Here is a 25,476-nt window from a genome sequence, read left to right as displayed (position 1 = left end):
CTTGCATGAATTGGAAGATGGACCTTTTAACCCATGTTTTATGTGTGGGTTGTTGTTTGATGGACAGAAAAGACATGGCAGTTCAATCAAGGTTCTGTGAAAAAAAAATTTTATGGGAATAAAGGAGAGAGAAGGGTGGTATTGCCCCCTAGGGGCTTATCAAAGCATTACAAAGCAGAGTCTGATGCTTTAGTGGTTTTTGAACCAAGGAGAACTTTCCAAATATCCCATCTGTGCCCACAGTGTGGGAACACTTTGTGCTGCATGGGTAATAACTGCATCCTGACATCTCCATCAGTCACTGCTTAATAGTGGATACATCATGATGATAAATGTAAGAGAGAGAGTACCTGCAAACTAACTGCCCCAGGGACATTCTGCTTGCTAGAATTGTGTTTTAACTCATGCAGTTCAGAAGCTGTGTCAAGTTCTATCATCTGTAGTTTCAAATGACAGAATATGGCTCTCTACATTGTTATATATGAATACACTGAGTTTCCAAAGCAAAACATTTCTGTTAGCACAGACCTTTCAGTGCTCCTTCCTGTGCCTCCTCAGTGGAGTAAGTTCCAGAAATGTAGCAAAAGGCTTATACCTGAAGAGGGCAGGTGGGAAATAAATTTCTGCCCTTCTCTTGGCTGCAGCCTTTCCATGTCTCATCCCACTTTGTTCCTTGGTCCCCTGGTCCTCAGGAATGATTTTTCAGGTAGAGCAGAGGGCTGTGCTAGTAAGGAGACGATGGCAAAGATCATGCCATACACTCCGTTCATAGAAAGGCTGTGTCAAAGCCAGAGGCTTTTTGTACGCTGTGTAGACTTCCCCAACTACCTGTATGGCCTCTACCTTGAAAATATTTTGATGCTGCTTCCAAAAAAATATATATATCTTCCTTTTGACCCAGGTTTTGTTGACACCTGACTGCCTTTTGTCTTTTCTTCTGTGCTGTTGGATGTCTTTGCTTTTTAATTATTTGATTGTAGTGGGTTGTTTGTAAATCATGTTGCTTCTGAATTTAAATTTGATAGGAAGGTGGGAGATATATTATACAAACACAGAGACACATCTTTTAATGGGATGTAGCATAAGGAGTACCAGATCAAAGCCAGCCCTGAAAATCTGTTCTCAGTGTTTATTTTGTACATCTTCCTCTTTCTTCCTCTGAGGTCAATCTGCTGACTGTCTCTCTTCTGGATCATCTTCAAGGTCATCCTGTCCTCCGCTGTCCCATTCAAAAGGCATTATCACAGACTACCGTGGAAAGCCTGCCCTGGCAGCATCCCTTCAGGCCACCACAAAGTAATTTCAGCAATTTCTAGTACTGGTTTTTCCATAAGAACTTATAGGAAAGGTTGTTACATAAAGGGCCCGAATATACAAATTTCACAGTTTCAGAAGCCACCTTGTTAACGTACTGTGGTGAGTTGCCAACACAGAAGAAATGTCTTCATAGCAAGATTTGTTTAATTGTCAAATGTTATTTGGTATTTCTTTGAACATATGATGCTGGCGTAGCTGATTCAGTATTGTCTACTCTGGCTGGCAGTGGCTTCACAGAGAGGTCTTTTCCTGTACTGGCTACTCAAGATTCTTTTGCTGGAGGTGGTAGGGATTAAACTTCTGCATGGGAGGTATTTGCTTGGCCACTGAGTTCCTCTTTTGAGTCTGTGTTCAGCTTGGACAGTGAATTAACCACAGGGAGCACCATATATAGACCACAAAATCATACCCTGTAGTCTGCCATTTATTAATTATCCATAATAGGTGTAGGCATTTTGAATATCAGGCCACACTTATTTATCTGTCATTCTTTGGCCACCTTTCTTCTTTTTCTTTTTCTAATTCTCAGGGTCAATCCAGGGAGCACAGTTGAGACCCCAGTTTGCATTTTTCCCATCGTCATTACCCACCTGTGGATACAGAGATGCTTCAGCTTTGCAGTGTCCCAGTTTGCTAAGTGTGACATAGGGTTCATAGAAGGGCCATGTCTCTCCTTCTCTGGGGCCCAAGCAAAACAGCTAGGTCACTTGTGAGGCAGGCAGTTCCATTAGCAAAAGAGGTGACTGCAGCCTGCCTACCTGTTTTGGGGAGCTTCTTAGTGAGACACATCTAGTGTCCCATTGTATCTGTGCTGGGACTGCCCATTTGAACTCTGAAGCTTCACCAAGTTCCTTCGTGGTTGTACCAGGAGATACTGAACATGTGCAGAGCATTAGGGACACTGAAGCATGATTCAGACTTAGTGACAAACCAGGGCTTATGAGTCGGGGGTGTTCCTGGGTTTGCGCACTTCTTCCTGTTTCCCTTTGTGCACAGTTGAGTAATTAAAGACTTTTGCTTTCATGGTGAATGTATGGCTCCAGCTGTCCACAGACACAAGGAACACTAAACTTTTTTGAGCTGTCTTTCCTCCAGCAACCTTTTCAGGCCTCATGAATGTTCTTGGGGTCTCAGGGCCTATGTGGACTATTAGCCATAATGAGGAGGAGGAAGGGAATGAAATTGCCCTTTCTGTCTGTCTCTTCTGTCAGTGTAGCTTACAAGTGGAAGAGGAAGAAGAGAGGGATTTGGGGGGCCCTCCTTTTCTCCACTGCAACATAGCTATTAATTCACACGGATCCTGCAGCCCTGGGTATAAACTTTCCAGGGACTGTTGAGGAGGGGAATGGTGAAGTTGCACAATCCTTATACTGGATCCAACCCGCAGTTTGTCATTTTTGTCCAAACTGCAATCTGTGGTTTGTACCCTTCCCTGCAAAACAGGGTTCCAAACCATGGTTTATTCCCAGGTTTCAATCCTGGTTGATGGAAAGAACACAACCTCTAATTTCTGGCTGGGGCATAATGATGTACTTCATTTGTTTTATAAACAGAAATCTTATATCAAGTCAGACCATTGACACATATTTGTCTGCTCAGCATCTATCCAGGGTCTCAGGCAGAAAGAGGTATTTTACAACATCTGCTGTCTAAGATCTTTGGACAGATACTAGGCCTGGATCTGGATCCTTCTACATGAAAGGCAGGCCCTCTACCACTGACCTTCAGTGTCCCCTCCCCACTGTATGACTTGCAGCCATACGGCAGCTGTGAATTCCCTGTTTGGTGTAGTGGTTAAGAGCAGCAGACTCTAATCTGGAGAACTGGCATTGATTCCCCACTCTCTCAGAGCTCTCTCAGCCTCACCTACCTCACAGGGTGTCTGTTGTGGGGAGAGGAAGGGAATAAAATTATAAGCCGCTCTGAGACTCTGAGTGAAGGGTGGGGTTATAAATCCAATCTCCTCCTCCTCTTCATCTTCTTCATCATTATCTTCTTCCTCTTCTTCTTCTGTTGCAACTCAATTTAGAAGTGCCACAAGGACCCTGTATGGATCAGGACCACCATGCAGGGGAGGAGGGCTCCTCCCTCCCCACAGGCCTCCTTTAGTCAGCCTGAAACAGCCCAGAGGGGCGTTGTTTGCCCCATCGGGGGGGAGGCTGTGTGGCCACTAAATGCTTGTAAGTGCATCTCCCTGATTAGGCATATAACACCTCCCTAGGGCTGTTTCAGGTAGGGAAAATAGCACAGTAGGGAAGGAAGGGGCCTGTCCTCCCCATCCCCAGTCCATTATCCTGACCAGAATGAGGGCCCTTCAGAACTTCTAAATTCAGTTGCCCCAGGAACTCAGTTCCCCATGGTGATCACATGTTAGACATAGTGTGTTGTTTGGGCCTTAGGTGTGGCTCTCAAATGTCTCCATTTGTGCAACATTGCTTGATTTAACTCTTTTGTTGGTTTCTGCTTGTATGAGCTAGTGCTTACAACTAATAGGTTTGAACTGAATGGATAGCCTGATTAAAGTTTAAACATCTGTGTGACATATTGTCAAAGCCTACTTATGAGAAAACTAAGGAAGGTATATGCCACATGGTGGTCTCCTGCTTTGTTTTCCATTTCCCAGTCACTGACCTCCTACAGCTAACTTTGTTTTCTCTTCTTGTCTAGTGACAGCATGTTTCAGATTATCACCGTTTCCAAGGGAACAGGCCTCGGCTTGAACATAGTAGGAGGCACTAACAGAAATGAAGGGCCCTTGGTGTATGTTCTGGAAGTTATTCCTGGAGGTGATTGCCATAAGGTAGACAAGGGAGAAAAAGATTTCTTCTGTTCATATTTTTCCCCATGCAATCCAATGTTTTTAGCCCTTTTTTAGAATCATAGAGTTGGAAGGGTCCATACAGGCTATCTAGTCCAACCCCCTGTTCAATGCTATCTAGTACCTGTTGTATCTATTATCTATTTAGTATCTATTGTAATTGTTATTCAAAATCAAGGTTTCAGTAACAGGTACTCAAGTAAACCCCTGCTCTCTTCTTTTTCTGGATGTGAACAGTTAGCATTTATTGGTGGTGAATTCTTGCCAGCATGTGATCAGGTATCAAAAACTGTAACAAGTGCTCTCCTAAGCAGAGTTACACCTTCTAAGCCCATTGACTTCTAAAGGTGTAACTCTGCTTAGATTTCACTGTTGTGAGGAACTGGACATTCTTCTTGGATCTGCCATCATCCCTATATCTAAAAGTGGGCAGCTGGTAAAAGCCAGAAAACTAGACTGTGCACAGAGAAGGCACCAGGGTCTTTACCTACTTGGGGTGTTCCCTGATAACGCAGAAATACATGACTTCACAAATTAAGCAAAACTAGAAAAACCCAGCCCAGGTTGCTAGGACTTGCTGATTCAAACCCAGACTCAGCACAGCCTTGTTTTATTCCCTTGCCCCTCATGTGTACCCTTTTAATTTTCTCTGTCCAAAATGGTGGCAAAGCATTGACAGCTCAGGCTGGGTCCTCCACTAGCCCTCGCTTCTTCCATGAGCATGCACAGCAGTGTCTGCCCCACTAGGAATCATGGGAAATGCAGTTTCCCATTGGGGATGTGGAGAACCATGAGATCGTCTAATGAGACCCTGATTCCATCACTGCTAGATATGATCTAAATGGGGGAGAAACAGTGTAATAGTGGTAAGAATGCAGTGGCCAGGCTGTTGTTGGGTCTCCCTATGTGGGACATCTAGCCTGCACTAAAAGCACTACACTGGCTGCCTATGGCATACCAAGTTCGGTTTAAGGTGCTGGTTCTTACCTTTAAAGCCCTATGTGGTCAGGGGTCTACAATACCTAAGGGACCACCTTTCCCCATATGTTCCCCTGAGAGCACTACGATCGGGGTCCCAAAACCATCTGGCCTGGGTTCTAGAGAAGCCAGGCTGGCTGTGATGAAGGCCAGGGTCTTTTCAGTGGCGGCTTCACACTGGTGGAATGAGCTCCTGGATGACATCAGGGCCCTGCGGGACCTTTTACAGTTCCGCACGGCCTGCAAGATGGAGCTCTTCCACCAGGCCTTCAAGTAGGGAGCTGCCCTAATAAATCAAGACCCTGGCCCCAAATTAACATCATTATTCACATGCCAAAATTAGACTTTAGATGCTGCTACTACCCGCCATCGGCTACAAAGAGCACTAGCACTTTACACTGTTATTTTATGGCTTTATTATTGTATTGTAGTGCTGTGGTTTTATTGAACTTGTTTTATTGTTTTAAATGTTCTGTATGCCACCCTGAGCCTGCCGTGCCGGGGAGGGCGGGATATAAGTCAAACAAACAAATAAATAAGAGGACCAAACTATGCCTATGTCCAGATCTGAACTTCAGTTCACCAGGGAGATGATGTGGAGGAGGAAATGCCAAAATTGTATTTTGAGCCCCCACTTTTGAGACTCGCCCTATCACTGTTTGAAAAACCAAGCTTTATCACTTGCACAGATCTCATCTTCTGTTTCTGTGGGTACTTGTCCTTGGTACTATTTATTAGAATTATTTGATGTTTATTCATTACGTGCCCTTATAACATAGAATAAACATGACTATTAGAGAAGTTTTTAAACTTCCACTTCAGTAACTCTCAAAACTTAGTGATAATAAACACAGTCAACCCTTTCTTTAAACACATTAACACAGTTATCTTTTCCCACAGCGCAAAAGTTTATTTAGGCAATCTGAGATTACAATTTCAAATGTAGGGCATGTTATTCGCCACAAGAGGTCAGCATTGTTACTCACATTGGTCCTGCTCATTATAGGATGCAAAAAATCTGAAAGGAATGTTGGATTCGTCAAATATGAATATCGAATAGCAATATAACCAGTATTAGAGGCTGCATTCAGACACTGTGGGCAAATAAAACAGAGGCATCCCACTATCGGGCATGATCATAGCTTGTTCTGTTCACACATTTCTCTCTCCTCCTCCTTAGGGTGCAGAGCTTGGCTGAGAAATTCCCACTTTGATCTCAGCTTGCCATGAAACCTGAATGCAGGTGCTTTGGCAAATGGGGGTTGTCCTCTCCCCCACTCCCTGATTCCAAACTGGTTTAAATGAGGAGGCGGAAGGAGTGAGGGGAGTACACAAGCACAGCAGAGAAGACGTGCTTGCTCCAAATAAGAACATAAGAGACGCCAATCAGGCCAAAGGCCCATCCAGTCCAACACCCTGTGTCACACAGTGGCCAGAAATACCAGGTGCCATCAGGAGGTAGTGGGGCCAGGACACTAGAAGCCCTCCCACTGTTGACCCCCCCCCCAAGCACCAAGAAGACAGAGCATCACTTGCCCCAGAGCCCCTATCTATACCTTGTGGCTAATAGCCACTGATGGACCTCTGCTCCGTATGCTTATCTAATTCCCTTTTGAAGCCGTCCATGCTTGTAGCCGCCACCACTTCCTGTGGCAGTGACATACTGACAAACCTCTGTTTTGTTAGACTTTGTCATTACGTCTGAATGGAGCCACTTTAGCCACTGTTGTAAATTGACCCCTGAGAATTCAAAACCAATATACATTTTAGCATTACGTATTCCCATAGTGGTAATGTCTTGTAGGGTATCCCATTACTTACATCTTTGTGTATAGAATGCTCTGGGAGGAGGGTGACAGTTTAAAAGTTAGAAATAATAAGTGTTTTATTGTATTGCAGTCCAATAGATGTGTAGTACCCCTGACTTCAGGCCTCAGGAGGAGGTGTCATTAAACATCCTTTTTTCCCCCTTCCTCATACCATTTTACCCTGTTTTATCTGGGCTCCCAGGGATGCTTGGGTTGACCTCTCTTGTCCATGCTGCACCTCATAACCTCTCACCCTAGCCGCTGTCTGTTTGCCCTTTTGTTCCAGGTTGGTCTACACTGTGCGCACTCACAATCTAGAATTGTGCTGGGGCAGCCCTGGCTTGCTAGCTTCCAGGGCCCCGGCCCCTGCCTGGTGGAAGAAACTCCCACTTGAGATCAGGGCCCTGCAGGACCTGTTGCAGTTCCACAGGGCCGGTAAAACGGAACTGTTCCGCTGGGCTTTCAGATGAGGCACCTTGGCCTCCCCCTGCTGACAGCGCTGATTTTCTTAATCTAGCAAACTACCCAACTGCATCGCTCTGAAACGCTTCCATCCGAGCTTTGTTATTAAGGCAGACCTTGCTCTGGTTTGCTGCCTGGTTGATTTTAATGTTAATTTGATTGTTAAATTTCTATGTATTGTTATCTTAGTCACAATTTCTGTGTGACTTTGTAACCTGCCCTGGGCCCGCTTGTGAGGAGGGCAGAATAGAAATCGAATAAATAAATAAAGCCAAGTCTCTTCCTCCTGGCACAGCAAATACTACTTTACAGAGAGCGTAATTAAAATGTGGAATTCGCTGCTAGAGGATGTAGTGATGGCCACAGGAATCAACAGCTTTATACGGGGATTAGATAGATTCAGGGAGGATAAGTCTGTCAGTGGCTACTAGCCATAGTTCCTGGGGGAACCTCTACATTCAGAGGAACTAAATCTCTGAATACCAATGCCAGGGGTCAGCATCCGGGGAATGTCTTGGCCTCTGTCGGGAACTGACTGGCCACTGTGTGAGACAGGATGTTGGATTAGATGGACCATTGGTCTGATCCATCAGGGCTGTTAAGTTCTTAGGTTCTGCAAGTGAACATAGGGGAAACTGCTTTATTACCAAGGGTTGGCTTCAGCCAGCTTTTCCACTCAATCTTGCCCAGTTTCCTCTCATTACAGTTTCTTTGCCACATGGCTTTTGCACATGTAGGTCCCATGATCCCCAGCATAGCCTTGGGGAGGGTGTTCAGAAGGGACCCATCTTTCTTTTTTTTTTGCAGCAGCAGTTGGTTGGATCCAACCCTAAGTCAGACCATTGGTCCATCTAGTTCAGAATGTTCTACTCAGATTGGCAGCAGCTTTCTAGGGTCCAAGACAGAGAAGGGTCCATCTCCCAACACCTACCATCCAAGGTCCTTTAACTGGCAGAGTGACTGAGGGATTAAACCTGAGACTTTGGTACGAACAGCACATGCTCTGTCACTGAATTACCATAGTTCTCACCCACTTTGTTAAGGTTGGGCTCAAACAGGCAACCTAGAACATGCTAGACAGCTTAAGAGGCCTGGAGGTATTGGTGAATTTACCCTTGGACTGCTCAGGTCCAAATGGACAGTGTCTGTTTCTGTGGCTGGTACCTACCACTCTGCTTTGATGCTGATATGGGAGAATAACCTTCCTCACACACCCCCTGCAGACTTGTCACAAAGAGGAAGAAAAGAACATCTGCAGCCTGCTTTGCACATTGAAGGTTATACACCAGGCTGGTATTTCCACCCTTTTCTGATAATACCAGGCCCACTCAGGGGGATGAATAAAAATTAGAAAGCAGCTTTTTGTTAGGAACACAGACCTCAGCAAAATGGAAACAGGATAAGTATTTGCCAGAAGCTACTCCTGGTCTGAGCTGCTTTACTGATGTTCCTGTTATCCTTACTTCCCACCGTTCTTTCAAAGTATGCCCTGAATTATTGGGCACTCCATGTTTGTTTCTGATTTGAATGCCTGCCAATGTGCTGTGTATAGCTGGTGAAATCAGATCCTCTACCCCCACCCCTCTGGTACAAATTAATCCAGCTCTGAGCTGGATTAACTGGTACAGAAACTTCTCACCGACTGTCTATGGCTTAATTCTAAAACAAAACGACCATCTGTGTCCAATTTTGTGCCCAGTGAAGTTCCACTAACATATCTCTGATCTGTTATGTGTAAAAAAATCCCAGCTCTAGCAGCAAAACAGTTACCTAGATACTGCTGCAGCATTTTTGGACAGTGCCTCATGCTATAAATATTAAAATGTAGCTATAAAGGATGTGCAGTACCACTTCCTTTCCTAGACTTTCATTTCTAAGTTTTTGAACGTATTAGCTGTTGGGGGTCTCTGGGTCTTAATTAAAAGCATTACTCCTCACTACTCATGATTTAGAATTGTCAGAACTAATCACACATGCCGAAAAAAGCAACTTTTGCAGCACTCTGCTAGTTATGAATGCACGGAGGGGTGGGATCACATTTTAAATGGACCAACTCACTGTACCCAGAAAAGTAGCATGTCAGGGAGTCAGTTAGACTAGAATTCTTTCCCCTCACATACTAGTTGTCCATAGGCAGAGAGAGGCTTCATCCATCCCGAGTGTACTTAGGAAAGCTGTGCCATTTTTTTAAATTATAATTTTGGTGGGTTTCATAGTAAATATATAGTTAGCACATATGTTTAAAACAAGAAGTCTGATATTTGTGGCAGTCAGATCCCAGCAGCCTAAAAGTAGTAAACCATGCTAGCTTGCTTGCATCAGCTGCTTTTGCAGCAGACTGGGGACATTTGTGATGGTTTGCAGACTAGCAAGTCCTGTTGCTCAGGTTGAAGGAGGGAGGCAGCATAAGCAGGGAGCAGAAAGATGCCTCTTTGAGCAGGGCAATCGTGTGCACCTGCTTCCTGCCTCTGAATATCACAAGCTAGGGAGAGATCGATGCACTCCTAAGTGGAGTTGCACTCTTTTAAGCCCAGTGAAACCTGAAATTAGAAGGGTATAACTCTGCTTAGAGTGGCACAACAAGTTTGGTATTTGGCCAGCTGCTTCTCTAAAGGCCTCTTACCATTCAGCAGGTTGGGCAAGCTTTAGAAGTTTATATTGAACTCTCAAGGGTTTGTTGTGAAAATCCATTTCAAATGCCGTCCTCGTTCTTGATAGGATGGTCGACTGAGACCCGGAGACCAGCTTGTATCTGTAAATGGGGAGTCGTTGATTGGAGCCACCTATGAAGAAGCAAGAAATCTACTCCACAGATCAAATCTGAGGTAATTACTGTAGTACAGAATTAGAATCCAGAACCTTGTATATGACAGTTCTATATCTTCTTAATTACTTTATTGAACTTATTGTTCTGTTTTAACCAGAGGTAGTCTTCAGCACCGCTGCCCTTTATGCAGATGCTGTGGGCAGCACAGTGGTGGCTTCACGGTGCCTTACATCCTGACTGAGCAGGTGCCTCAATGATCAGGATGGGAACAGCCCTGGGAAGCCCCCCCCCCTTGGACAGAAGGAAAAAAGCAAGGCTGGGGGCTGCCTGTTCACAGTGGCAGAGGCTGCTGTTCCTCCTGCATATTTGTAAGAGCTGCTTCTCCAGCCTGCCTGTATATTCACTAGGGAGTCTCCACAATGGCATTTGTGGTGGTGGCTGCTTATGCTTTCCTGCATGTTTGTGGTGGAGGCAGCTGCTCACACCCACCATGTCCAGGACTCGGGCTACCTGCTCGCCACAGCAGCGGCTGCGTGTTCCTACCCTGTTTGCAGCAGTTGTGGAGGCCACCTCTTGGAGGAAAGCTGTGGGAGCATGGCAGGAGACAGTGATCCTGGGGCCCCGTCCGGGACTTTTTGCCCAAGGCTGCAGAATCAGTAATTCCGTGCCAATTTCAACCCACCCTTTCCCCCAAGAAGTCCAGGCCATGATAGGTGGCTCCTTCCCTTCTATTGTCTCAACCACCCCATGAGGTAGGTGATGCTGAGATAGTGTGATTGGATCAAAGTCACCCAGGAAGCAATCTGAAGTTGGTGTATACAGAATCCTGTTCGTCTGTTCACTGGGGCTTACTCCCAGGAAAACGTTCCTAGGATTGCTCTGCCGGTGAGATCTGTGGCTGAGTGGGGATTTGATCCAGGCTCTCCTTGGTTTTAATAGGACAATTTCATAACTTTGGACATGTGTTGGTGAAACGTCTGAAGAGTCAAGGTCAAGAATATCATTATGCTATGAAGCTTGAATCCAGAAACGTGTGGGAATAAATTCCTCCACAGTGGAAGATTGTAAAAGATAATCTTCCTCCTTGTTCCACATTGGAAGCTGCATTTTCTGTATGTGTTCGTGTGTGACTGCTTAAGCTTAAGAAATATGCGACCTTAGAAAGAGTCTGGGTGGAGCTAGAGTTTAAAGCCTCACTACTTGAATAATGGCTCTTATTTGCTGTATTCTTACATATAGCTTGTGTTCGGATCATACAGTTTTGATCTGAGGGTCGCAACATGTGGAGAGTGTTGGTTTGCAGCCAGCCCCTCGCCAGCAGTTCTGAACTATAATCTTAAAATCATTGCCTCTCCTAAAACTTGATCCTCATGCCCAAAATCAAATGGAATAAAGCAGACTTTCTATGCAGAAATCTTAATGCCACCTGATTTTATTTGCCCATCACATTGTTTTGTTACCTGCACTGTTTGGAAAGGATGTTGCTGTTTAGGTTGGCTACAATATGTATTGTCAGTGTATGCCTCTTTGTTTATTTAGATCAGACTCTTCGTGGGAGATAGCTTTTGTTCGACAGGAAGCTGTTCAGAGTCACACAGAAAATACGCAGCTGGCCTCTGGTCACTTGCCATCAGGTGGCTGTAGGCTGCAGCATACTCAGCAGATGGCTAGTCCAGCATTGTCTCCTGATGAGAATATCGCTGCCAAGATGTCTGTTCTGAGCATGGTAATTAATTACACTCTTCAGAAGATATATGTAGGGTCATCAAATAAGAGTTCCTCTTTGTAAGAAAATACCTTTCTTTGGAATCTAGCTATGATGCAGAATGTTTCTGCCAGACAGAGTATATCATTCAGTCTCAGTAATTTCATGGTATCAGTTATAGCTGATTCTTACTCTCCTTTTACAAAAAGGTAACCAAAACAAATGCTCCTCGTTAGGGCATGCCTTAGTTGGATTTAGTACACAGGTGTTCAATTATTTATATTTTTATGTATGCCGCCTTTCTATCAATGCACTTTAGGCAGATCACAATTTAAAATATAGTCTAAGGAGCAATACAGAAGGGGAGATGGGGCAATAAGTAAATGAAGGTGGCAGCAGTGCATTACTAAGTAGAGTTATGCCCTTCTAAGTCCATTGAAGTTGGTGGGCTCAGAAGGGTGTCACTCCGCTTAGGACTGCATTGCAAGATTTGTGTAACTCATGTCCAGCACTGCCTAGTGGACAGCAACAGTTTGTATTTCTGTTGTTCAGAGTAGTTTTTTGAACCATGCCAGCTTTTTAAGCTACACAGAACTCTTCTGTAGTCCAAATGTTTTTTGGGGAAAGATGTCTGAATTGGGTGTGTCTTGTTTACACCACTGCATCTGGCCTCCCTCAGTGCCTGCACACTTTTTTCAGTTTTAAGTTGGAGAAAGGAGATTGAAGAGATGTGATTACACCAAGGTGTCCCAGAACAAGGTAGTACGTGAAAAAAACACTTTTTTGGAAAAGAAAACTTAGCATTGGGCATGTGTATCAGCTGGACACATTTCTGTTCACTGAGTTGAATTTAATTGCATTATATTCCTCTCTTGTAGTGCCGCTCCAAGCAAAGGTACGCTGTTTTAAGCGGACGTAGAAGCTTGTAATGCTGTTTAGGATGGCACTTGGGGTGGCACTTACAGTAAGATCACAAGAAGAGCCCTGCTGGATCAGACCATCTAGTACAGCATCCTGTCTTGCTGGATACTGTGCTAGTGGTCAGCCAGTTCCTCTAGAGAGCAAATAACAGGGCATAGAGGCCAAAACCTTCCCCTGATGTTGTCTCCTGACTCTGGGATTCAGAGGTTTAGTGCCTCTGAATCCCAGAGTTCCCCTCAGTCATCATGGCTAGACCTATCCTCTTTAAAGCTGTTTATTCCTGTGGTCATCACTACATCCTCTGACAGCAGATTCCAAATTCCCTTTGCAGAAGCCATGCTGAGTTTCCCTCACAAGGCTTTGTTCCTCTATATGCCTAAGAATTCTATTTTTTATTAGTTTCTACTAATTTGCCTGGGACAGATGTTAGGCTGACTGGTCTGTAATTTCCTGGTTCCTCTCTGGATCCCTTTTCTAAAATTGCTGTAACATTTGCTACTGTCCAGTCTTCTGGTCCTGTGGCTGAATTTAGTGATACGTTACATGCACATGCCATCCTAAGCAGATCTGCTCAGAATCCTACTCAGATCTTTCAGTAGGGCTTACTTCCTGGAAAGTGTTCTTAGAACTGCACTGTTGGTGTGGGTTTGTGAATATTTTAGATTATATATGAAATTGTTGTGATCTGCCTTGGGGGGGGGGGTGTCTCCATACAAGGTCAAAAGGTGGCATATAAGTTAACTAACCAACTAAAGCTCCTAAGAACGCTTTACCAGGAGTGAGTCATATCGAATTGCATGGGACTCACTTCTGAGTAGGTGTGCTCAGGGTTGCACTCTAAATAAACAATATTTTATTTGGTCTCAGTAATCTCTAGTTTTTCCTTTGTTACCTACCTTGAGCCTATGAGAGGGGCTGAGCTGTGTGGCTGCCTGTTCAGCTTGGCAGCCCCAGAGTAAGACACTTTTTGGGCTGCCGTGCTCTTGAGTAGCTTCTCTTCTTAGCTGCTGTTGTTAACCCTGTTTCTTTCAGCATGGTAGCATAAATGTTTCAGATGAAATGGTAGGGACTTCTTCATAGAAGTGAGTGGAGCAAACCTGAAGAGAAATGGTGGGCACCTCAGTGTTGTGGTAATGCATGAGCAGGAGTCAACATGGATCAAAATAAGGATACTAGACCCATCTGTGGGCTATAGCTACTGCTGTAATCACATTTGGCTTTGTAGACCACCCTAAGATCTCGCAGCCATGACCTGTATGGCCCAGGCTAGCCTGATCTCGGAAGCTAAGCAGGGTCAGCACTGATTAGTACTTGGATGGGAGACCACCAAGGAAGTCGAGGGTTGCTGCACAGAGGCAGGCGAGGGCAAACCACCTCTGAACATCTCTTGCCTTGAAAATCCTTTGGGGTCACCATAAGTCAGCTGTGACTTGACAGCACTTTCCACCACTAAGGTGCTGCTGTGCTACATGTTAGATCTCCAGGCATAGTCTAGGAAAGTTTCTTTAATCATCTTTTTTTTTTTTTTACGTATTTTTGATCAGGCCCTTGACCTACTTTAGCAAAATTTGTGTTTTTCTTTCATAGAAGAAGACTGGATTGAAGGCAAGAGATAAACCTTCAGCAGTTTCTGCAAACAACAATACTGCCGATGTGGCTGCTGGTGGTAAATGCTCATGTTTTGTCCTATTGCTTTTTCACATGAATAGCATAATGCATTTCTTCCCCTTCTCCTTCCTGTGGGTGAATGAAAGCTTGTAATGAACAGCCATCTCAGCAGTTCCTTTCCATTATAAAAGCTAATTTATTTGACCATTGAACATGGATCCTTGTTTGTACTGCTTTGGGGCATAATTGATATGGCTCTGAAGTATGTTTCAGGTAAGCGGGAATTTATCAGAAGCTTATGGAGGGCCTCCTCAATCGAAAGATCAGTAATGTAGGACAAGTTTCCACAAAGGACTACTTTCCTACCATTACTGATCTTCCCCTAGAATGGACAGCCGAGTGACTTCCGGGATACGGCTTAATTTTGTGCGTCAAATCTGTCAGGCCTGGCTATTTATTTTATGCATTTACTTTATTTATATCCTGCCTTTCTCCCCGGTGATGACCCAAAGCGACTTACGTCATTCTCCTCTCCTCCATTTTATCCTCACAACAACACTGTGAGGTAGTTGAGGTTGAGAGTGTACAAAAGGCCCAAGGTCACTCTGGAAGCTTCCATGGCACAAGGGGGGGGGGGGTTGAACCCAGTCCAACACTTTAACCACTACACGTCCATGAATTGAGAACCCACTGGAGAGTGTGAGGTAGTTGCGGTTGAGAGTATACAAAAGGCCCAAGGTCACTCTGGAAGCTTCCATGGCACAAGGGGGGGGGGGTTGAACCCAGTCCAACACTTTAACCACTACACGTCCATGAATTGAGAACCCACTGGAGAGTGTACCAAGAGTCCTTTGCAATGTACAGTAGTTCCCTGGCAGATAATTGAAGTTTATAACAGGTACAGCACGCATGTCAAAGAACAGCATTCAGACCATTTTGCTAAGCACGCAGGGCTGGTTCTGTGGCCAAGCAACTAAAGTGAGCCCCCAAGATGCTGGCAGCAACACTGGTGCCAGCGGCATGAGAAAAGGTGATAGGCATGATTTATGACCATCATTTGCCTCCTGGACCCATGCAGTCACTAACTGGGTCTCAAGTGAGTCCATAAAGCACTGGTAGTGCTGCTGAGACTTAGGCCACTTCCACACTGTCATTTTGTCACTTGTTTTTCCCTATTGCTTTGGGTCCCCTTCCCCCCCCCCCTTCCACATGTGTTTTGCTCCCTCTGGGACTACCAGAAAGAGCAAAACACATTGGAGGGGGAAAAACCCTGAAGCAATAGGGACAAACGAGTGACAAAAGGGACAGTGCTGAAGGGGCCCTGATCTACTCCCAGTCTCTCCCTCCCCTCCTTTAGTTTGCTGGCGTACCAACATCTTCACATGTAGGTGTTGAGATTTGCAGAACAGTTGGACAAAAAAAGGATGCCTATCTCTAGTTTGTAGTATAGGTAACCAATGGGCTCCTTTGACATTGCGTAACAGGTAACATATACATCATGATAAGTTGCCATACTAGTAGTTCTCAATTTTGTTTTCATGCTTACTGAAGTATTTTTTAAAAAATGGGGAGAAGGCAGAGGCTTGACTGTAGACAATGGGCTGTTGTGAATCCTTGTCTGTCCTTTTTGAATTTAGAGGGGGAGAAAGAGCCCACATGTGCAATTTATACATGCTCAGTTCATGCATATATGGTACTAGGGGTAAACGTACCCAAGTCCAAAATGTAAAGTGAGAATTAGCCCCATGTGTGGTGACATATATAGACTAGAAGTGGTATGTGGCTGCCAAAATTTGAAGGTGGGTGAAGTTGTCTGGTCCCACTGAAGGGTATCATTGCTTATACTGACTGCAGTGCTGAGGATGTTTGTCCCTTTTGGAGATCTTCCAGAGTCACATATATGATAGCTGAGTCTGTGTTGGCATTATGTCCAGATTATATCTTCAGTTTAACAGCAGTTTGGTGTGTTTTTCTAGATAGCCTCTCTCCAGGTGCCCTATGAAAAGGTTGTTGTAGTGGGGCGCCCTTTTGTATCCATGTTTTAGAATTATAAGTAAGCTTGTTGTGAATGAGGACAGCATCACATCCAAGTCTGGTAGTACAAATCAAGAAATACACTTATACTCTAAGGTATTTCTTGATTTGTACTACCAGACTTGGATGCGATGCTGTCCTAATTCACAACAAGCTTACTTAGAGTTCTAAAACATGGATACAAAAGGGCACCCCACTACAACAACCTTTTCTGCATTGACAGAACTTGCAAAATCAATGCACTTGATATGTTAGTAAATGGTGGTGGTGGAAGGAATCACTGAATTAAAAAGAACCCAATGATTGAAAGATTTGGCTAAGGACATGCCTGTACTGAAGTCACTGAACCCACTGCTGCTTGGTTCACCAGCATGTTGCAATGACATTTATTTGAATGTATCCTCATTTTCTTCTTTCCTATTCTATTAAATGTGTAGATTACAATTTTTGAGCATTAGAACTGCAGAAATCAACATGACTAACTGCATTTCCCTCACAGTTTTGCCGGGGTGGGGGGCAGGGGGACAATCAGCCATTCCTTTTGAAGAAAAGTGGTTTGTTATGTGGTGCTGTGTTCTGTCTGATTTTGGCTAGCGACTAGGCCACTGTGTGGAATGGATGTGCATTATAATGCAGGTACCATTGATCGTGTACAAGCCAAAGGGAGCTTGCCTGTCTGTTTTGTGTATTGGTGCTAGAGTTTACCAATCCTGTGCAGAGGGACTCCAATCTAAATTATTCCGATTCTAAATCCATTAATCTCAGTGGGTTTAGACTGGAGGAACTCTGCGTCACTGCACTGCAGTTCTTGCACTGCAAGAAATCTTGTGCCTCATTTTCAGCTCCTTTATTCCTTGCAGCCCCCCCCCCCACACACACACACACAAACCACACTGTCTCATAAATGAAAACCTTCTCCAAAAGCTTCTAAATACATGGTCTGCCTGTCTTTGACTTCCCCAGTTAATTTCCATTAACACTGTGGAATTTCTGTTCCAGTAGTATTTGTGTTCAGGGAGATCAGATTCCTAAAGATGTTCTGATTTTTTCCAGGTGTAGCTATTCTCCACAAAGGCCTTTTGCTTTGCATCTTGTAAAGCATAACAGAAGCAATCCTAGCATGAATGGAAATCGAAAACAAATACAAAATCCATGTGATACCTTGAATCCTACATGAATGGATTATCACATGCCTTCCCACCAGCTGAGTCACCCTGCCATCTGGGTGTCTTTGATCCAACTCATTGTTAGTTTCCACTGTTCAAAATCATGAATCACTTGGGCCCAAATATATGTAATCGCTAAGAATAATGAAATCTGAAATTCTCGTTGTAGCCTGTCTAATGCACTCTGCTGTATTGTCTTCAAAGTGTGTTTTGAAACTATAAGAATTTTTTAAATTTTGAATTAGGGATGGGCATGAACCCATAAACGAACCACAGTTCAAACATGAACCAGACCAGCTCATGGTTCATGAACTGGGGGTTCGGGAGAACTGCCTCCCACAATCCACCACAATCATGAGGTTTGTGGGAGGGTTCGGGTGGCATTTAAATACCCGGGGTCCTTCCCATATAAGGGCCTGCCCATATAAGGACATATAAGGCCTATAAAAGCCTTCAGAGCTCACTCTGAGAGCTCAGTTGAGTCAGGCAGCCTGACTTGACTGAGTTCCAAAGGCCTGTAAAGGTCTTTGGAGCTCACTTCCAGTCGGGTGGCCTGACCCAGAAGTAAGCTCCAAAGGCATTTAAATGCCGTCGGAGCTCACTCAGGTCCCAGGTGGTGGGCTCTGATGGCAATTAAATGCCTTAGGAGCTCATTTCTGGATGGGGCTGCAACCCCATGAACTTCCCGAGCTGTGAACTGGTTCATGGAATGGAGAAGTTCGTGGAAGTTCAGGGTTCATGAAAACCACAAACCCCCATTTTTCCTGGTTTGTGGCCATCCCTAGTTTGAATACCAATACCACATACCAACAGGAACAAAGCTTGCATCTCTCATACAGCAGTTCACCATGTTATGTGACAAACATCTTCTTAAAAATGAGAGGCATTTTCAGGATTTATTTACTTATTTATATCATTTCTATCCCACTTTTTCACCCATAGAGTCCCAAAGCAGCTTACATTGATCTCTTCTCCTCTGGTTTATCCTCACAAGAACGCTGTGAGGTAGATCAGGCTGAGAGCATGTGACTGGCCCAGTGTCACCTAGCAGCCTTCCAGGGCATAGTGGTGATCTGAACTGTGTCTCCTAGTATGACACTCTGACCACTACACCACACTGCCTGGCTATGTTTTGGTGTGGGGGCTAGGGGCTGCAGAGCCAAATTGTATGTGGCATTGGATCAGATGATAGAAAAGTCAGAAAGATACTTGCTTTTCCTCCTTAACAGCCACCCATATTGCATGGTTTTCATCTCTGTGGGCACCCCCAACTTTCATCATCTTCTTTTCAAGGCTTGTAGGCTGAGGGAAGGAGAAGGTGGGAAAGATTTGCCTTGCCAGTGCTTTCCATTGGTGCTGCACAGAGGTTCTCATTCGGCCTGGAGAAAAACGCCCTTACCTTTAGTTTTTTTACTTTATATTTTTATTCTGCTTTTAATTTTTTTTAATTACCTCAGACAGGAAAAAAAATAAAAACCAAAAGTGGCAAATCTACAGATAATCATCTATAAAAGGCATCCAGATATCTAAAAATACATCCATGGGCAATTCTCATCTATATGCCATACGTTCAAATGTGGTTTTTTAAAATAACATTTTTTTATTTGTAAAACAACAGTGAACATACAAAACATTTAACACTTAAATACCATAGTACAAGACTTAACTATAAAGTAACACATATAAAATACTTTTTTGGTTACATACGATGAAATACGGTACCATCTGGTGAGAATTTTATAACTTTGAAGTTGAATATTTAGAGACTGGGAGCGTAGTGATGGTGAGGACCAGATCTTATCCCAGTCTGATGATGTGAGAGTGGTGTCACAGTCAGTTTGCCAAGCTTCTTGATATCTTAAAGGTTTTGTTGATTGGGAAAGGAGTAGTTATTTGTAAATTAGCGAAATGTAACTGGGAAATGAGTTCTGGTTGAGTTTCAGGAGTCGTTCGAAAGAGATAAGTGGTCGGCTGAGATTTGAATGTTGATAAAATTGTAGTCTCCAGTCCATGGGATTACTGGAGGTAGACATTTATCTTTACAGTATTATAATAAAAGTCTTTTAGAGCAGTAAGGGCATTGAGGGGAGACCCATTTTCATGGACCATCAGTTGGTCTCCAGGAGACAGGCAAATAGTTTAAATGTACAAGCATCCTTAAAGAGCAATGAGTACTCTAATACAAAATTGATACGAGCAATTAGTTCCTCCCAAAAATACTGAACAGACCCAAAGCATATATTTAAAAGTAGTATCTTGTAAATTATTGCACCAACAGTTAGACACTTTACTTAGTCCTTTACTGAAAAGGTATTTTGGTGTCCAGAATATGCTAAACATAATTTTTTGTTTTGCTGAATAAATCACAGCTTAATGATCATAGAAACAGTAGGTATAAAATGTAGGGTCATATGCTATTGCTTTGGCAGAATTGGGGCGATCTAGCTCCTTATTCCATTAATTTCTGAGATTTTGCATATCATATTATTGATGAGCATAAAACTTTTATAAACAAATATTGTAAGTTACATTTTCTACATTAATCCGATGAGAGTATCCAAGGGTAAGGGAGATTCTGAAAGGCTTAGTGCAGCAGGACCATATTTAGATACCAACAGATGTTGTAGTAGTAGATATTGCCATTCAACAGAGGTTGACAGTTCATATCTAGACCTCAGCTGAGAAAATAACAAAAGCTCGTTGTCACAGTCTATTAATTGGTACAAAGTAAAAATTTTCCTGTCTGTCCAAGCCTTGCATACAAAAAAAATTTCTTCTCTATTTTTAAATCTGAATTGGCCTATAGTATTAATTTAGCATGTGAAAATGGGTCAAATTGATATTGTTGTGACATTATATGCCATAATTCTCTTAATGGGAGAAACTGCAGGAGGAACAGGATCTATTTTAGTATGAATAGACCCTAATGCATTCCATTTAAAGAGGGGCATCAACCTTTAAAAAGCCCAAGTTGGATAGTTCAACTGAAAGGAACAATCTCAATAATGAGTACAATTTAACAGATATGTCTGATGTTATAAACTAAGATAAGGAAAGCTAAATCCTCTTTCATTAAATGGCAATGGCATTTTCTTTAAAGAAATGTCCAAAATAAAGTATTAATTTTCGAGCAAGGGAACCTTTACCTTTACCTTTATATAAGGTGTATGAAAAGGAATTGCATGAATTTATATAATCTGAGGTATGATATTCATTTTGAGTGTATTTACCCCATAAAGAAAAATTTCAGATTGCCCATCTGTCCAAATCCAAGGATATATCAGTGAACAACTGGTAAAAAATTTAGCATAATCATGTGCTTAATATCTTTAGAAATCATTATTTCAAGATAAGTAATAACACCTGGGCACCACCATGTCCATCAGCAAATACATTCCATGATATATCGTCTCCCAGTGGCATCAACTCAGACTTTGTCCGGTTAATCAAATAACCAGACAAATTACCAGAAGTATTAATCAGGGTCCTTAATACAGGAATGGGAGGCTGAAGTTCTGAAATTGTCTGGGTGTAGCCTCAGCACTCCTGTATTTACCAGAGGTCAAGAGGAGAAGGCCAGCTGAAGCAGCATCTTCTGGCAGGGGCCTGCACACTGCAGAATTTGGCCCCAGCCCTGTCAGCTGGCACAGTAGGGCTGTCTGCCCTTCAGGTGGTAGGCCTGTTGAAGCGGGGCCTACTCAAAAGGCCTGTGGCATGCCCAGCCCAGCGAGGGCAGGCAAGAGAGGATAGCCACTGCGTGGGGTAGCTTTAAGCCTTAATTTACCAGCACCAGCAGGCTGCGGGGAGGCACGGCAAGCCATTTAAACAAGATGGCAGGCAAGACTGGAAACCAGCCTGGCCCAGTCACTCCCAATTGGTAATTGCTCCTGCCAGTCAACCTAGGGAGGGTGGGGCAACCCTCAGGGGGACAGGAAGAGGAAGGGGCAGACATATCCTAGGGGATCTCCTTCATGAGAGCCAGGGAACCCAGGCCTGGGAGGACAGGTTAGCCTTCCTGCTAGCTAACTGGCTATTCGGGAGGGCAGTAGAAAGAGAAGAGGAAGACCTAGAGTATTGTTACCCCTTTCCCTCTCTAATCTGAGGGCTCCAACAGACTCTGGACGGTGTGTTGGCCCTGCCCAACCCTGATGATGTGGCACAGCAATAAAAGATCATCTGCATAAAGAATTTCAAATTCCAAAGAGTTTTGTACAAAGCTTTTGTGTGATAGTGCAAGTCAGAGGTTCCAAGCATAACTAAAAAATAAAAGGAAAAAGAGAACAACTTTGACTGCTATCCCACTCATTAGTCAGGATCCTAGATCTGGGAGATGAATAAAGAGTTCTAGTCCATGTCAAAAAAATTGTGAGGAAAGCCAGATTTAGTCAGTGAAGCAAAACTTAATTTCCAGTATATTTTTGAAGGCATTTGCAGCATTGAGAACGGATGGCAACTTGATTACACCTTTTACTATTTAAAGCAATCAAATCAATGACTAGCCTAAGAATATCAGAGCTTTGCCTATGCTACCTGGTCTACATGTATCAGTTCAGTTACCTTTTTTGGCATTAATTACATGTATCAAGGTTATAACAATCTTTTGAAGTCTCTTAGCAAGAACAGCAGTTAATATTTTAGCATCTACATTCATCAGAGAAATGGATCGAAAATGTGTACATTGAATATGTTCGTTGGCAGGATTTGGAATCACAGGAATATAAGCATCATATATCAACAATGGCAATGAACTAGACTAAAAAATCTGGAAAGGTTTTATACCATTCAGCAGGCAGCTCTTTTGTTCCCTGAGATTTGCCAGTATTTGCCAGTATTCATATTCATTATCACTACCCTAACTACATCCATGTGGAAAGGTTCAGCAATAAGGGGTTGTTGATTAATATGTAAGCACGGAAGATCAAGGTGAGAAAAATGCGCCTAAATCTTTTTCAAAGGTTTCTTTACCTTTACTGTACAATTCAAAACAGAACTCATAAAACTGGAAGTTTATTTCAGTCAAGGCAAAATGTATTTTATTTATCTCATCCTTAATCAGAGGAATATAGTTCTTTTGCTGCTTTAAACTGTACTAAGGTTTTAGAAGAGAAGAGATTGGATTTATATCCTGCCCTTCACTTGGAGTCTCAGAGCAGCTTACAATCTCCTTCCCTTCCTCTCCCCACAACAGACACCCTGTGAGGTAAATGGGGCTCTGAGAGAATTGCTCTTGAGAGAACAGCTCTGAGAAAACTTGTGAGTGACCCAAGGTGACCCAGCAGCTGCATCTAGAGGAGTGGGGAATCAAACCTGGTTCTCCAGATTAGTCTGCTGCTTTTAACCACTGCACCAAACTTTACCTAGTCTCTTACGTCTTTCCCAATATGACTGGCACAAATTAGTTAAAGCATATTCTGATTTTGTTGACAATATGTCATTTAATTCATACTTAACTTTTTACAGCTCCCACTAGAGATTCAGTGTGGGAGACTGGTTTAACAAATACTTTATCTTATTTTTCAATGTTGTTTCTTCTTCTAAGAAGCATATGATCATAATCTGTTTTAGAAGTTTTGTTGTTAAGAAAAGAAACATTAAACTGCCATGGACTACGTGATCTAACGTCCCAGTCTGGAAACTGAAAGGCTAACAAAATGGGGCATAGTCAGGAATAACAATTACATCTGTCCCACATGCTATAATCTGGGACATCAAAGAAGCTGAAACAAGAAAACAATCTGATCAGAAGCGATTATGATGCAGAGAAAAAACAAAAGTATAAAATCTGTTCTTGACTGCAAAATATGACAAGGATCAATCAAACCAAGTTCAGTTATATAAATTTTAAGTAGAGATCTCAGTGAAGAATATTCTTTACATGGGGGTGTACTTCGATCTAAAAGCATATCTAGTATTTCATTAAAATTTCCCCCACCAGCAAATAATCATATGTAAAATTTACCAGGTAGCTGAACACACTGATGAAATGTACCCGGAGAGTCCACATTTGGACCCTAACATGTTTGATCATAACGACAATAGAATCAGAGCTTTTCCTTACCGAAATAATAGAACTACAGGGCAGTAGTTTGAGTCTGTTATCACTTGTTGAACCTGAAAATAAACGTGTTAATGCATCAATAGAGCAACACCTTTAGATTGATTAGGTGAGTCGGTTACATATACTTTTCCAACCCAATCTCTAGACAGATAATTCTTACTGTTTGCCATTATATGAGTTTCTTGTAAAAAAAACTGCATCACCATTAACTGATTTCAATGTAGAAATAACTTTTTTATATTTAGTGGAATCCCTTAGGCCCATCACATTCCATGATATCACATTGACCATAAAGCTTGAAAATAATATGCTCAACAATGCCCAATTCCCTAATCCCAGAAAAGGTGCAAAAATCATCTGGGGAACATTACTGCCTGTAGAATAATACAAAATCCCCCCCAAAATATGGCAAAGATTGCAGAGGCAGACCAAAAAGAGAGAGAGAGAGAAACAATAATTCTATAAACCACCTGCCAAGTCCACCACAAAACTGTTCCCATTCCAAAACAACAAAAGGGTGTGAGAGGGGTTTGGTTTTTTCCAGGTACGATGCCAGAGTTCTCAACAGCATTGGCCACTCCTGTCAGTATAATTATATGAATCTATGTGGACCAGCTTTTAATACTATGACCTATGAGGAAAGGTTAAGGCGCTTAGGGCTCTTTAGCTTGGAGAAGCGAGGACTGAGGGGTGACATGATTGAGGTTTATAAGATTATGCATGGGATAGAGCAAGTAGAGAAAGAGGTACTTTTCTCCCTTTCTCACAATACAAGAACTCGTGGGCACTTCATGAAATTGCTGAGCGGTCGGGTTAGAACGGATAAGAGGAAGTACTTCTTCACCCAAAGAGTGATCAACACTTGGAATTCACTGCCACAGGAAGTGGTGGCGGCTACAAGCATGGACGGCTTCAAAGGGGAATTAGATAAGCATATGGAGCAGAGGTATAGATAGGGGCTCTGGGGCAAGTGATGCTCTGTCGTCTTGGTGCTTGGGGGGGGGGGTCAACAGTGGGAGGGCTTCTAATGTCCTGGCCCCACTGGTGGACCTCCTGATGGCACCTGGTATTTTTGACCACTGTGTGATACAGAGTGTTGGACTGGATGGGCCTTTGGCCTGATCCAACATTGGCATCTCTTATGTTCTTATGTTCTTATGTACTAGAAAATTGACAGGTAAAAAACAAAAAAAAGCTACTGCCCTGTAGTTCTAATAGAAGCTTAATAGTGTGTTATTTAACAGGTAATGTTATTTTTCTCCATGCCATGGAAAATTTCAACTGCTCACTTCCACACAAGTGTCTGTTAAAGGGACAGGACATTTCCCCTCAAGACCAGTTGGCAACCCAAACTCCATAAGATCCAACATGAAAGGTCCCAGGGTGAATCTCAGGCATCTCCACTTAAGAGATTCAGGTAGGAAGTGAAAGACCTTGACCTGACCTGAGATCAAATTTGAGTGAACAGTACTGATCTTGATAGACCAATGGTCTGATTCCGTATAGGACAGCTTCGTCTGGTCATGGACCCAGAGTGCTTAAATGCCCATTGACATAGCTATGGTAAATTTTAGTAGAACTTGTCTGCTAATGTAGAAGTCATTTGTGGTAGGTAAGAAGATATTCTGGGAAGATCTAATTTTGGATGTCTTTCGCCACATGCCATTTTTCACAATTACTATGTAAAAGGAAAACACCTGAATTGTATTCATTAATACAAGTTACTTAATCAGGACATTGTGGTTATGCCTTTGCTACTCGATAAAATGCACTACTGAAATGGGAAGGAGATGTTTGGCCCCCACACCCTTCAGGACATGATCCAATCTCAAGG

At 43.1% G+C, this 25,476-nt stretch overlaps 1 protein-coding gene across 1 annotated transcript in view; it reads left to right on the top strand.

The window, feature by feature from the left end:
- The window catches only part of STXBP4 (syntaxin binding protein 4), a 210,631-nt gene that overhangs the window by 26,391 nt on the left and 158,764 nt on the right, over positions 1–25,476 (top strand). The window contains exons 8-12 of the mRNA XM_015429546.1: positions 1,164–1,296; positions 3,985–4,117; positions 10,102–10,208; positions 11,690–11,876; positions 14,364–14,442. Of these exons, the coding sequence (XP_015285032.1) occupies positions 1,164–1,296; positions 3,985–4,117; positions 10,102–10,208; positions 11,690–11,876; positions 14,364–14,442 (639 nt within the window). The remainder of the gene's footprint in view (positions 1–1,163; positions 1,297–3,984; positions 4,118–10,101; positions 10,209–11,689; positions 11,877–14,363; positions 14,443–25,476) is intronic.

Source organism: Gekko japonicus, unplaced genomic scaffold, assembly GCF_001447785.1.
Source record: "Gekko japonicus isolate JY-2015 unplaced genomic scaffold, Gekko_japonicus_V1.1 scaffold340, whole genome shotgun sequence".
In the NCBI taxonomy this organism is placed as follows: domain Eukaryota; kingdom Metazoa; phylum Chordata; class Lepidosauria; order Squamata; family Gekkonidae; genus Gekko; species Gekko japonicus.
Note: the sequence above shows the minus strand (reverse complement) of the source record. Positions and strands in the feature narration are given on the sequence as shown.